Raw genomic sequence first — 15,430 nt, 5'->3', positions numbered from 1 at the left:
AAGAAAACAGTTCAGACTGAGTTAAAACAAGCAACATGGAAGTGTAAGAAGACGTACAGGAGTTGTACAGTAACTTAAATCAATACATTTTTACAAATGGTGTACAAATTAAGGAATATTACTGACTTGTAGGTATGAGGGGAAGGCTTCCTCGAGTTTTGTTTTTTTCTTCCTGTATCTCTTCTTGACTTTCTCCAGAGGCTCGCTAATGATGGGAGTCACATCGACAGGAGTGTCTGGTTCATTCCAACCTGGTAAAAAGATAAACTTGATGCAATAACCAAGCATTTTTAAAAATTAAATATACATAAAATACTGAGATGTCCAGAACATACCTTCTTCCTTTCCTGTGAAGTTCTCCGTAAGTGAGCTCGTGGAGTTTTTCCGACTGAGTGACCGCTTGCCTTTCCCCTGCCCTGCTTTGCTTCTCTGACGCACCATAAACCCACCAATACCTAAAGAGGGAAGATAAGAATCCAAAATCTAATTTAACATAGTGTCAGTTAAAAAAAAAACACAGCTGCTGGACCCCTAAACTAGGTGATGAATGCAATCAGAAATTAATAACGTGGCACCGACAGTGACGTCTTGACATTCATCTCTATAATTCAGGATGACGTATTAGCTTTGGGCCAGGAGAGGGTGATTCATCTTGGCTACATTCCTGGAGCAACCATTTCAGGTAAGTCTATTTCTGGTTGCACCACATTGGCTGAATCTGACCCAACAACCCCCACTTCACCACGGTCCACCACATGGCCACAGAGTGAAGACACTTGGGTTGGTTTATGTACTGTAAGTAGCGTAAACATGTCAATGGGAAAGCAGGGTTCAGAACAAAGTTTAATAAAACACAAGACTAACTGCAAAAAAAGATATCTTAAACACTGCTTCTATAATTCATTTGCATGTATTCATCTGTATCCAAAAAATATAACTCCATTTGCTTTAGAACACTAACCCTGAGTCACGCTTGCCTCAACCAACACCACTAAACAATAAATTTGTTTATCAAAGAAAAGGCTAACATTGTACTCTTTCGATGATTTGACAAAAAAGCTGTGCAAATACACATACATCTATACTGTATCCATATTTTTTTTTTCATGAAATGGAAGGTAGTGCTTAAAAAGGACATTACTTTAAGGAGATTACTTCTTTAGTCAAAAAAAAAAATCAGAGAGAACGTTCTTTCCGGAGTTCTCCCCGGCAAGGAGCTTTAAAGAGCAAAGCACTGTGGGATGCTATTTAAGGTCCAGAATTTGCAGCCGCACTATTTCACAGTCCAGTGGAGCTGTCCTTTCCGATAAGTGCACCTTTCTCTCTCTCGCTCTCTCACCCGGTCTGTATGGTTTCCTCTTCCTCTTCTTGTTGCTGTCTCTGCCGTCGGCCCCTTTCAGGTGGTCATCACAGTGCTCACGCTCGGGGCTGGAGTCGGATTTCCCATCACAGTCCATCGGGTCGCCCTCTGCAATGCGGCCAAACAACACAGAGCACTCTAGATGCTGACAGAATATTCTTTAAACCGCAAGACATATACACAAAAACACAGCTTGCACGACTCACTAGACAGTCTGGTTCAGTAGTTGACATTAATAACCGAAGAGCACACGTACAATAAAAACCCACACATTTGTGTTCAATGACATCTGGGAAAAAAAAAAAAAATATTGAAAGACTGGTGACCTAAAATAACAGCAGAGTATTGTTTTGAGAAATGCTTGGCACATTTCACAAATAGGATAGAAAAAAACTGAAAAGGCCACATTTTAATTCAGTTTTAACAAAAGATGAAACAAGACATTTAATCTTCAACAATGCTCTATTATTTTTCTATTTCATTTATATGATGTTCAACATTTTTTAATCCGTGTAAATAATGGTTTCATGTTTAAAATTAAAACATTGTGATTTTCTAACAGTAAAATGCGTAGAAAATAGGATTTGCTCAAAAATAAAATAAATATCTTCAGCATTTTTATTTATTACAATTCAACTCTTATGCTAACCCAAAAGCTAGAGTTATTCAATGCCTTTATTTAAAAGTTATAAACTGCATATATATATATATATATATATATATATATATATATATATATATATATATATATATATATATATATATATATATATATGATGCCTGGCAGTGAGTGGGTTAAATTTGTGTCCCCATTCCTCCCTATTACCCCCTGCTTCTCTCTCAGACTGGCACTACATTGAAGAGGTTGGCCATTAATTCAGTTAGAGCCGCCCAGCCTCTGATCACTGAAATGCCAAGGTAGGTATAATTTGCTGACTGCTGTTTTCAAAGACTCTCTTCTCTCTCCAAGTCAAATTCATTACATGGCTCACCTTTCCGTCGATTTCTCTCTCCAGTCACTCCACTCTGATTTCAACATTTTCAACAAATCATTTTTTTCCTCTAGATTTTTCTAGATATTCAATCTTCAATCAATGCTGTATTCAATCTCAGCTGTGACGACTGTCATCTCTAATTTACAACCACCACAAAGCTATGTGGAACCAAAACAATTACATCTGTTCAACTTAGGTTAATTAACATTAGCCCAAACTAAAAGCACTGAAAACATTCCAATAAAAATATAAAAAAATATATACACTATTAAAAATATGAACTGTAAATGAAAATAAAATAGATCAAAACTTATTTAATCTAGACTGAAAAAATTATTAAAATGACAAACACAACAAAGTCAATGAAATTTTAAGTAAAATTAAAAAAAAATGAAAATATAAAGATAAAATGTAAGTAAAAACGGCACCAGAAAACAAAATCTTATGCTGTAATGGTACAGTATTGGTTTTTTTTTAAAACAAAATTACATTTTAACTGTGGCGTGTGCAATGTTTTAATGTTAATTATAATTTTAAAATATAGACTAACACAAATAAAAAGGATGTCAATTTTCAGCACAAACACATTCTTTACCTCTACCGTCTTCCATGTCTCCATCCCTGAAGAGCTCAGTCTGGGGGTCGGGGGGTGTCTGCAACACAGCCACACTGTTCTGATTGATGATCTTCAGCTTAAGTTTGGGTTTAGGTCGTCTGCGGCGAGCGGTCTGGACACATAAACTCTGGAGCTGACACAAGCCTGACTCAGTAAGACACACACCATCCTGAGTGTAGGTCCGCTGGAATTCTGGCACAGAACAGAACACAGTGAAGATGACTCTCGCCCTGACACTTCAGCAATTTATATAACATAACTGTCACATAGCAAAGTTGAATGAAAGCAAACATTAATACCATTTTCCTTGACTTTCGAAAGAACCTGTACCACTGCAGGAGGCTCACTGATTTCCACGAGCTTTGCCACTGTGCCACCTGTAACAACACAAGCAAGACGGAAGCCTGACTTATTTCAGGTTAACATTGCATATTCACAGTCATTTGTTTAGTTATTTATTGATAAGAGGACAGTCTGGAGCCATTAAAGGCAGATTACATTAACTGCTGCTTAATTCACATGAACAGGTTGCAGCTTGATTTAAAATTCAGCCCATCTGCTTTTTTTAATGAACCACATTTTGCTGGAACAAAGTTTCATTGACCAAAACACTCTAGTGTCCATCTGTTACAGAAAAATTGGGCATCAATATGCACATCATACAGGAATCAACAAGAGACTATTCCTGAAGCGCATTCACCTGAAGTTGCGATTATGGCATTTTTGTTCAGCCGTGCAGCAAAAATCGGATTTTTTGGCATATCCAAATCAAATCTGTTTATTTCTTTGAAGTTTGCACAAACGGATCAAGGCATGAAATCAATTTACGAACTCAATCCAAACTACAAACATATACTGATTAAATGTGAGTAAAAATTCCAGACGTTTGTGGCTCTTACCAGGTGTGGACATGGTATGTGTTCTACATAGAGAGCAGTCAAAGCCCTCATCCGCTGCGCTCTCCACCTCTTCATCAGAGTTCAGCCCCTGACATGAGGCATGAACCCACCTGCAGACCAAACGTCATGATTAGACCGCATTCGCAAGCAGTCAGCCATTAAGAATAAATCACAAAGCAAGCAGATATCACATGCTCCCCCATCAACACCTGCGTTTATTCATGTACTAATCTACTGCTGAGCCATTTCCCAGGATACTTTTTTATTCGGCCGTTGTGGCATTTGGCATGATGGAGTGCCACCCACCTGTCACACTGCCGGCACTGTAGGATGAGCTCTTCCTCTCTGTAGCTGTGTGTGCACACGGGACAAACCGTGAGACTCGCACACGGACCGCATTGTGTATAGTTATTCTGCCACTCACAGCGCTGGCCAGGCGATGTGGCTCCACACTGCGTACACAATACACACCTGAGGGAGAACAACACAGTTACACACCGGTATAACAAATGTGCGAATACACATTATCCCAGACGCGCACGCACTTTTAATCATAAATGTCTAAATCCATCCTTTTACACTCATTTTGTGGCCTTTCTGCGAATGGACACGCCTCTTGTTTGCACAGGCTTAGCACTGACTGCACAGCCTTAAAAATAAATATTTAAATGGCTCCAATCCGTGTAAAGCTCAGAATGAATGCGTCACAATGCAAAGCAAACCCGGCTCTGTTTGAATGAGGATTACATGTGACATTACAGCAAATATGTAGGAAATCCCTTTCGATCTGGTTTGAAAACAGCTGCTAAAGATCAAGAGAGTGTTAAATGGGTAGTAAAAAAAAAAGAAAAAAAAAAAAAAAAAAAAAAAAGAGAGAGAAATAGCGCTAGTGAGATTTAAATGACAGAAACTGGCATGGCATGTTATATAATAAAGGTTATATTTCACCTCAAAATCAAGAGAAAGACTTAAAACTGCATTTTGCGTAAAGAAACTAAGGGGATGATTAGAAACAAGTTTTTGTGTTAAGGACAACTAAGTAAATTTTCCACACGAACATGACTAATGCACTATATTACAAGTGTTCATACAGAATTTCTATGAGGAACAATTCAAAATTCAGCTTGATATTAAAGGAAAATGTGCCCTTTCACAGTATCTCTCAAATATGAAGTCAACATATACTCAAGAACAATAAATATGAAGTAGATCTGCTTTTGAAATCAAATCTACATGTTCGAGAATGTTCGCTGGATTTTTATGTGCCTATTTTAAGACCGACTACCAGTCATCATTAACATATTATTGTTATTCATTCATTCATTCATTGTTCTTGAATCAAAGTAGAAAGACTTGTGAATCATATTTTTCAAATATAAATTCTGAAGCTATTGTAGCTCCATAAACAAAGCTCACTCTCAAATATTCATATTCAAACTAACAGGTCACATTCATCTAATACATGCAAGAAAAACTATATATTAATGTGGGCTTACAAATAATCTTGATGGTTAAAAAAAACAAAACAAATGTGAAGACAAAACTATGAAAGTAAAAACTGGGCTACAGTTCAAAGCTGCATCTAATTTTAGTGAAGACTTCTGTTTGTGTGTGTGTGTGTGTGTGTGTGTGTGTATACATACCACTTGCACTTCCAGCTGCCTTTGGGTACATTCTGCAGTGGTGGGTCCAGACAGTATGTGTGGTAGCTAATGTCACAGTCATCACAGAGAAGCAAGCGCCCGGGGTCAGTGGCCTGCCCACATGCCTCACACACTGTGCACTCCAGACAGCGCCAGCCTTTACTCAACACCACTTTTGTGATCTATAACAGACACACATACACACTTGAGGTCAAAGTACACAGGTCAAGCACTAGTTGAAATGGCAATGTAGGGTTATATATTTAGCAGGCTGTAATCTGGATGGATATAAGAAACACAAAGAACAGTCATAAGATTTCTCTGGAGTCAGAGGTATTTGTCAGAAGGATTTGTTGGCATCAATGTATGTGGGTGGTGATAAATCAATCCAACCACATCTTCCTGTACTAACAAATGTATCTATCTGTTGTTCACTAGCACCTTTGGGTTTGTACTCCAATGGGGAAAAGGGACATTTGATGCATATTAATGAAGGAAAAATTCCTGAAATGCTTGACAGGACAATCTGATAACCCAATTTGAACAAGCAGAGTGTCAGTTTGAACACAATAGTTCAAATAAAAATGAATCCACATATGACTTTTTAGTGCTTCTTGAGTTACTAATTGTATGCTTCTTTATACACAGTAACTGTCAAAGGGGCTGTCAAACTCTAAAAGCGCACGGTGAAAATAGTCAATAACTCATCGGGTAAGTTCACAGTCCTCATTATTAGGTTAGTTCAAATATCCAAATAAATGAAATATCTGAGAGATTTCCGTGCCTCCATTAAAAGTCCACAAAATCAAACCTTCAAAATAATCCATATCAATCAAGCAGTTTAATTCATATTCTGCTGAAGAGATACATTTTTTTTACACAATGAGCACATTTATTAAGGATTTGTATGCACATTGATCAATGCACTTAAATGGAGCACATCAAAACAGAAGTTTAACTGTACTAGCTTGGCATGAGAACTGATGAGGTTTGTACAGTTGAGATTTTTCTTGTACAGTGCCTTTTCAAATTTGTTGAAGCTCAAAGTTTTGGTTGTGCGGATTTTCAAACAGAGGACCAAAATCTTTATCTCAAATATCATTTGTGTTTCAAAGATAAACAAGACTTTTGGGATTAGAAAGACATGAGGGTAACTAAATAAATCTTTGCATGAACTAAGCCTTTAAGTTGTTACTCAATTACTACAGCCTTAAATTTCATTCACACACGCATACATTTCAGCATAGTACATGTGTTGCACCATGTCTGACAATGAAAAATTTGAAACACTGCAAGAACCAATGGCATCTAAGGACTTAGAATTCCAGTCTGTTCACTTAACAACTAAACAATTACAACAATATCGCACACTATTTGTATGTACTGCTTTTTATAGCTTTTGTAGCTTTACAGTATACATCTTCGACCTTTTCAAGATTTATCTCTTGTATTATATGGAAAAATGGATTTATAACAATATAAGGGTGAACTAATAGCAGAATTTTTATCAATTATCTTTAAATAAATGTCATTGCTCTGTTATCTAGGATAAGAACAATTATCTTCAGCAGCTGTGACTGTTAATAGTCAGCTGCTTGCACAGACCAATGGATGACTGAATGAGAGGCAGACAGCTCTTTCACAGGTGCTGGGCTTAGACATTAGAATGCATGACACCTGGTGATGACATTTGGCTGTTGGATACTAGATTTATTTTTACACACACTAATATATATATATATATATATATATATATATATTTTTTTTTGTTTGTTTTTTACACACACAAATGTACACATATACGCATATATTTACGTTGTGCACATTTATAAGTACATATTTCCAAGCTGTTGTAAAATAGCTGATACATCTGCACTTGTGAATATCCATCAGCTGAATTCTATATTCATTAACAAAAGAACAGACAAAGAATAACTGTATGTTGCTTGGCAACCTTAAACAGCCTGCAGATTAGCTAATGAACTGCATTATAGATTCCCAACAAGTGGTACATGTTCTCTCAGGTGACACGGATTCAAGGGGACAAAAAAAAATAAAATTAGGCCAAAAACAGCGATTAAAAAATTTAATTATTCAATCAGTTAATTGCATTGCTTCTTTGGTAGGGAAAATCTTAAAAAACAAATAAATAAATAAATAATTACGCTCGTTTAAAAGTGCAATATGAATACATTTATAGAACCCTAGTGTATTTATCATAACGCTGTAGCTGCCATTTTAGACACTTAATAAGCCACTCTCCACGACCAACAATCACGTTAATGCACCACCACTTGAGGTTTATTACTTTAATTGTCCTTAATCAGGCCCACACTCAATCTGTGTGTGTAGAACTTCACATTAATCTCAGCAGATTTCAGAACCTTGCAAAAAAAAAGAAATCAGTAGAATCCATCTGGGCTTCTTATATTAAATGAAGATCAGGAAGTTGCTCTACTTGGCATATCTCAAAGCGCTGCGAGATACCGAAAGCACCCTGATGTATTCTTCTGTCATTGCTGTCTTCACATGATAAAAATCTCTGCTTTACTCTATCAACATAAGACACGGCCTTTATAGTGTGCTTCATAATCCTCTTAACATTTTACTCATTACCCTCGGGCTGCTTTCATCCAGGTCCTCTCACACACTGACCTGTCACACTTATCTCACACACCATTAACGTTCACTCCAGATAAAAGCAGCTCATAATTCACACCATTACATCTTATGAATGGTGCTAGTGAATGGGGTCAGGTGTGACTGATTGGGGTGGGGGTTTGGGGGTCTTACCTTAATGTTGACACAGAAGGGGTGGTAGCACTGGCCACATTGGGAGCAGGCCAACAGTCTGCCCTCAGCACCCTGACCGAAGCTTCCACACACCACACACATGTCCTGAAGGCATGAGAGAGAGCAGACATCCACCAGTGAAGGTAATTCTTACACCCATGCAAATACCAATTGAATCTAAGGCTCACATTTTAGCAGGGTCATGTTTCTGATGAGTTTTTTTTTTTTCAATTTTGACTGAACTCATATACTAACTTGTTTAAGTGTGAAAGAGTCCGATGTGGAGAACAGAACAACAGTGTTGTGCATGGAGTTCTCCTCCTCTTCTTTTACCACATAAGGAGAATCCATTAAGCTCACCTGTAACGGAGCACATAACATTTTTTATATTAGCTCAGATCATGTTTAGCTGTTTATAACATACTACTATACTATTTGTCAAATGATATAATTTTTCAATGGAATCATGCAAGTGAAAATGTTAGATAAAAAAATATATATTTAGCATTAAAAACAGTAATGGACAACACCTTTTTTCTAATTGATGTTAGGCTATTTGAATAGTAGTTTTTAACCATTGCATACAATGGGCACAGCTTCTCTTAAAGGGACACATACTTAATTATAATCACTCGCAAGACCATAAAACTTAAATAAAACATAAAACAAAATATTGACATTTTCTCCAAAACTTGAGAGATTTCTTTTCACACATAAACAATGATCAACATTATACACAGAACACTTCAAAAAATGATTAAAGGAAATAAAAAAATTGCTTCTTGGAGGAGCTGGTGAAAATGGACAGACATCTCTCAGGGTTAAACAGAAATATCTTTGTGTTTTGAAGATGAGAAACAGCGTTATGGATTTGGAACAAGAAGAAGGTAAGTAATTGATGACAGTTTTAATTTCTGGGTGAACTATCCCTTTAAGCTTGCAATGCACTGTAAAAATAGGCCTTGCTTGCAGATTTGGTTCTCCAGTGCAGGGCCATATTATTATTCATTATGTGTTAATATCCTCTAAATTAAAAAAATATGCTCAATGTATTCAACTCACAAATGGAGGAAAAGTAAAGCAGCTTTGTTTAGCTGGTGTAATGGGCTTTATAGGTATGGATAGTGTAAATTTAAAGCTTGTTATAGTGAAAATTCACCCAAATTCTCACAAACATGCCTTTACATGACAATTTACTGTGGCATTAGACTCTAACGAGACCGTTAGATTACTGTACATTACTGTGACAAAGTTAAGACAACATCTTCATTGTGCGTGTAACCTACAGGATGGTTGCAGAAAATTGCTTATTTTATCATATTGGCAGCCAAGTACATGCTGGCTCAATCTCCCCCATCCCAAGTCGTTTGTGTTGGGGGAAATGTCAGCATTTGCTATTTTGAAAAGGCCATTTGGGCCGGGAACTGCTGCTGAAGCTCTGTTGAGCGTGAGTGCATTTCTCAGGCTTTAATGTGAACATTAAGCACATCTGAGCGCTGTTTTATTTATGCTTGTAGAGGTGGGGCCTTCATACCCCAGGGGTCACCACAGGGCTGCTCTCCGTCTTTAGCCTGGAGCGTCCTCTGCCACCTCTCCCAGACAGGTTAGCTCCCCTGGGTCGCCGCCTTCCAGGAAAGCCAGATCCACGACCCTAGCAGACAGAGACAGGAAGAAAGGATATTATTTAATTTCTCTTACGGCCCACTTTAGGAGTGTGAATGTACAGTAATAGTGAGCAAATACTCATAGCCAACAGGGCGATGGAGATATTAAATCAAATAATATTTTGTTGGCAATATAACATAAGCCAACATTGGAATATCACAATAATATTATTGTGCTTCATATCTGGCTATTAAGTTTTCTTCACACCGTGACAGTAGGCCACTTTTTTGCACCTGCTCATTGTATTATAATGGAATTGCTGATTTAAACCTCAATAAAGTGGTAAGTTTGATTTTCTTGTTGAAATTAGCTTTGTTGTTGTTTCTGTACTATCACTCAGAAATACTGACTTAAGAAGAAAAAAATATTAAATCGCACTCAAGTTAAGAAATATTTACAATTTTATTGTTAAGTTATTTAAGTCATCTATGGATTATTATGAAATAGAATTTCTCTCTAAATCATGACAATAATATTGTTAATAGCATAACAAAATAAGAGCTACTCTTAAAGGGATACTTCACCCAAAAATCTAAAATTCTGTCTTTAATAACTCTAAACCTGTAAGATCTTCATTCATCTTTGGAACATAAATTAAGATACATGGATTATCAATTATCAATCTCTTGCTAGGTCTCTGAGCCTTGATCATGTAAGTATCCTTGCGGAGGATCAGAGAGTTCTCAGAATACATTAAAAAAAATATATTTATCTTAATGTGTGTTCCGAAGATGAACAAAGGACTCACGGATTTGGAACAACATAAAGGCAACATTAATGACAGACTTTTCATATTTCAAATTTTGATTTTCCCTTTAAGCATTAAACATTTTTTTATCTTTTTTATTACATATTATATATAACAAAAAAGCTTAAAAAAAATTACACAGAAATTTGCTATTTTGTCCAGCACACATAGAAATCCACATAAATTGCTATTGCTTGACCGTTTTCGCTGAAAATGCTTGAGCTGTTTAGAAAAAATAATTACCTGAATCCACCTATAACCTAGCTTGACATGGTGGAAAACTTTCTGGAAGGCACCAAACCCGATGCATCTGTGTTTGTGATACAAACTCATCCATCCATCCCAAGACCTGACCCTCTGAGGTTCAGCCCAACTCCCTGAACACTACACTGACTTACAGATCACATTTCAGGCCAGGCTTCTGCCAACTCGCCCTGCTTCTGAAGGTGTCACGTTGCGTTTGCATCGAGGCTGAAGCTCTGGCCCAATTCCCACTTCCTCCCAGGTAATTACCTCACTGTAGCCAAGCAGCACTACTCAGACAGGAGACGTCAACTTCATTTAGAGAGATTGCCTAAGGAAGCCTGGCGCACTCCGTCGCCTTTACAGTCTGAGTCTAATTTGTGCAGAAATGAATTATGGAGAGGGAAAAAATAGACGAAGGTTAAGGAAGGCACTCCTCTAAATCTGCTCGAGCGCAGCCAGAGAAGAACAGCAATTCTGACGAGATACTGCTGCAATGGGAAGGATGCAATTCTCGAGTCTCGTGCACATGCATTTGTAGATATGTGCAGTTTTTTTTTTAATGAACATGCTATCATATGAAATATTAATTATATTAATATACAATGTGAACATGATGAAAACATAAAACAATTAAACAAAAGCATTGACCTTTGTATTGTTATGTATTTCATCTTTAATATCCAGTAATAAAAAAATGAGGAATGAAGCTTGTATTTGTCTATCAAAACATCAGTGAATTATAAAGGGGATTGGTTACTGGATAAACCTGGTCGCATGGCCTTGCTTTATGTCAGCATATGATTACGAAAAGTTTTTAGTTTTTTTTTTAGTAATAATAATAGGTGATGAATCATGATTGGGGGAACATTTATAGTCAACTGCGTACATTATTACAGTCCTCGTTCAATGCATCCCTGATTCCAAATACCAGTAACCTTTTTTTAATCATATAATATGGATCAAATAAAAGCCTTTGTGCTAGGGTGTTGCATCTCATTATGCCACAGTCATTATGTTTTTGAGACAGTATGTCAGGTTAAAATAGTAAAAAATTAAAATTCATAATGTCAGAAGCATGACACGTTTTACCCTCATGATCTTTATAGTCACATATTATGAAGGCCTGAATTCTACATTAGTAACAAACATACGTTTTTTGAGCAACAACCACCACAGAGTCATACTCACTTGTGTTTTTCACCCATAATTCCTTTACCATTTTTGAATTTTCTTTCTAGACTAAACCAGGTGCTGCTTTACGACACACACCCACCTTAAAAACCCTTCAACACCCTCCCCTCATTTACCAATCTCATGGTCCAGATGGGCAGCCCGTGCATCGGCCTGGTCTTAGGGCTGTCCCAGGCGTCCGAGCGCTCTGGAGACCAAGAGGGCGAACTCATTGCGCTACGGTTACTCCATGCACCCTGAGGTAAAGCGGCGAAGAAGAGACGGAAAGGGGGAGGGGTATTGGTGATGAGGGGAAGATGAGGGGTGACAAAATGCAGCAACATAAATGTGAATCCAGCAAGAACAACACAGCATGTCAGATGAATGCAATATTTCTACACAAATGCATCATATCAAGCCAATACAGTGAGATATTACATTTGGGACAAACTCCTGAAACATGACAGAATTATACAGAATAAAATATCCGTTTTAAGAAAAGCAATTATGAGTATTTGCTTTGAGCGAGTTCCAATTTGAAGGAATGTCTGCTAAATTCCCTTACAAACAGACAAAACCCCCCCCCAAAAAAACAAAACATGAGGATCCACATATAAAGTGTCATTATGCCTCCATGGAAACAACCTTGTTTATTTGTTTGTACTAAACAAGCGTGATCGTGTCAGCATGACAACAAGCAGCTCTTTGAGGTAAATAGAGAATTTCATAAAGCACAATGCGTCATGGGGAGCATTTAGCTTGTTTAACGAGCTAATGAGGGTTAGTCAGTGTAATTACAATGCATAACACAATCACCGCAAGGCCTTTTTTGTTTTACAAAATTAAAATTATTTCTAAATTATAAATAATAAATACCAGCCACGGGTTGTTGCCTTTTTTCTCTGTCATGTATCGTTTTGTCCCAAACCACTACTTTAAATGCATGTCTGAGATCCAATACAACTTAGTATCTGTGGACAACAGTGTCATATGCTATTGATTACATGGCAAAATAATATTGTTTCATAATATTGCAAAGATTTTAAAAATAGCCTTAAAATCCTGGCCAATGTCGGCACTCTTTTCCATCATTTCAAAATCTTTACATTATTTTCTGCATTTTTTTTTTTTAATGTAGATAGATCATAACTTGCATTGAACTCAGAACATTGCTTCCCAATAAAACAAAAGTGCTTAAATTCTTTAGGCACAAGACCTAAACACTGTTATAACAAAGAATACATATAATAAAGAAAAAGAAAGAAAAAGAAAGAAAGAAAGAAAGAAAGAAAGAAAGAAAGAAAGAAAGAAAGAAAGAAAAACTCTCATTAAAGTATGGAGTGGAGGGAGGCAACTGAGAAACAAATATCATGCCAACATGCCCGTGAAAAAACAAAAAAAACAAAAAACAAAAAATAGTAGTAATGACAATAAGAAAAATGGAGTTGGTATTGGTGATTCATTAATTGCTTATTGACAGCCATGCAATGTTAGCTCAGTAAGAGTGTGCTAAGGAAGAAGCATGTCTTCATACTTAATTTCCATCAGTGAGTCTTTTCAAAATAAACATTACAAAATAAACAAGTACAAATGTAAAATAAATGGAGAGCTGGAACACTTTAAGCTTATATGGTAGGTGCCCAAGAGACACTTTACTAAGACATATGTGGTAATATGAAATCTTTTTCAGCCAAGAGATACATATTTCCGAATGAAAACTCAAGATAATACCTATAGGACTTGGAAAGTTCTACAAAATTCAGAGCGTAAGGCATGCCTGATCGTCTCTGAAGAGAATCAGCGGGAGTTACTTCAAGAAAACGATGAAACGCTAGAAGCTCATTTGCACAACAAAACGAAATCTTGCTCTCTCATACGCACACACAGAATAACACAGGGGCGTGCACATACTCATGAAGGCATTTTTACACACCAAACCGGAAATCTCAGTTGGAGCCAATGACAGCTGCCCACCCTTCAAATTACACTGTGCCCAGATGGCGCATACTCCAGAGAGAAAAGCGACCAGAGCCATAGAAACTAGCATATATAGACACACATACACTCTTCATATTCATTTGATTTTACAAAAATGAAGTATATCCAAATGCAACTGCTAAGCATGTTTTGTTAAATAGGTTTATAGCCAGCTATTTGAAAAACAAAAAAAAATATCCCTAATACCTGACAGATATCACTGAATCAGATGTTCTGACATACTATATTAGACTTTGTTACGAACCTATACCGTATAAAGAACAAAAAGAGAATCAGGTTTTAGTCGATCAGTAACGTTCTTTCACTGTGAAAGATTTTGTCAGGTTTTGCTGATACCGAGTTCACTGGAACAGCTGTAAATGCTTACAGCACATAAAAAAAACCCACATCACTACTTTCGATTGCCTTTCAGATACAAACAATACAAAGTAAGGTATTTTTAATATCAATATGAATCAAGTTATTTAATTCACATTTTTCGCAGAAGAGATTTCATTTAGGCTTTACATATACATAGAGTTCAAACGGTGAAAACCTCAAACCTGCAAGACACGCAAGAAATAAACCTTGTTGGTTTTTGCGGAGACACAAACATGCTAGCTTCAGCCACAACAAATAAAGCTGCGAGAAAAAAAAATATCATTGGTTCTCAACTGCCAAGTAAGCACAAATGATCTTTTAGCATATTTAACATGGTCCAAACGGTCTAAACAGTATCTGCTCATCATATAAAGAGATAGTAAAACACTGAAATTCTGTCTTTATGAACACTTTGAAACATCATAGTCATAGCTGATTTTCAAATGAAGAGACAGAAATCTTTCTTCCTTTAAAATAAATTTTTCATTAAAAATATTTTATTTGTGTCTTAAGGGTTCGGATAAAGTAAGTAACTGATAACAGATTACTTAGTCCTGGGTGAACTTACTCTTATGCTTGGCATCGCTAGCATTCACATCTGATTTGCGTACTCACATAGATGAAATATGGACTAAGCCCCAATGGGAACTGTGGTATGATGTGCCAATCAGATCACTGATACTGAAAGCATTCCCAAAGTGAAATGCCAAGGTTTGCATCAGCGGGAACTAACACACACTAATCTTTGTTTCGAAGAATGCTTAGATTAATTGTACTTTGAAGTTTACTCTACTGGGCACAAAGACACTGCGATGCCAGGATTAATTTAGATTTATGACAAGTTAGAAGGCCCTAAAAAGGAGTTCTCAGCATCCTCCCTGCTCCAGAGCTCAAAGGGGAAATTGGTTTGTGCTGTGCTTTCCAGCTCAGTGAGCAG

At 36.8% G+C, this 15,430-nt stretch overlaps 1 protein-coding gene across 10 annotated transcripts in view; it reads right to left on the bottom strand.

Moving 5' to 3' along the window:
* The window catches only part of kmt2ca (lysine (K)-specific methyltransferase 2Ca), a 104,667-nt gene that overhangs the window by 27,593 nt on the left and 61,644 nt on the right, over positions 1-15,430 (bottom strand). For 7 of the 10 annotated variants that reach the window (XR_006247962.1, XM_043226737.1, XM_043226739.1 and 4 more), the window contains exons 15-26: positions 12,273-12,392; positions 9,841-9,957; positions 8,562-8,666; positions 8,307-8,411; positions 5,514-5,695; positions 4,177-4,341; positions 3,871-3,980; positions 3,271-3,348; positions 2,951-3,163; positions 1,340-1,468; positions 336-455; positions 127-251 (exon numbers count right to left, since the gene is read on the bottom strand). Coding sequence is in view for 9 of the 10 variants with exons in the window: in XM_043226737.1 (XP_043082672.1) it covers positions 127-251; positions 336-455; positions 1,340-1,468; positions 2,951-3,163; positions 3,271-3,348; positions 3,871-3,980; positions 4,177-4,341; positions 5,514-5,695; positions 8,307-8,411; positions 8,562-8,666; positions 9,841-9,957; positions 12,273-12,392 (1,569 nt within the window). In the remaining variant the exon portion in view is untranslated. The remainder of the gene's footprint in view (positions 1-126; positions 252-335; positions 456-1,339; positions 1,469-2,950; positions 3,164-3,270; positions 3,349-3,870; positions 3,981-4,176; positions 4,342-5,513; positions 5,696-8,306; positions 8,412-8,561; positions 8,667-9,840; positions 9,958-12,272; positions 12,393-15,430) is intronic. The other 3 variants (XM_043226741.1, XM_043226746.1, XM_043226745.1) reach the window with 1 other exon arrangement.

The sequence above is a fragment of the Puntigrus tetrazona genome, chromosome 24 (assembly GCF_018831695.1).
Source record: "Puntigrus tetrazona isolate hp1 chromosome 24, ASM1883169v1, whole genome shotgun sequence".
In the NCBI taxonomy this organism is placed as follows: Eukaryota; Metazoa; Chordata; class Actinopteri; order Cypriniformes; family Cyprinidae; genus Puntigrus; species Puntigrus tetrazona.
This window is presented reverse-complemented; position numbering and strand designations above follow the sequence as displayed.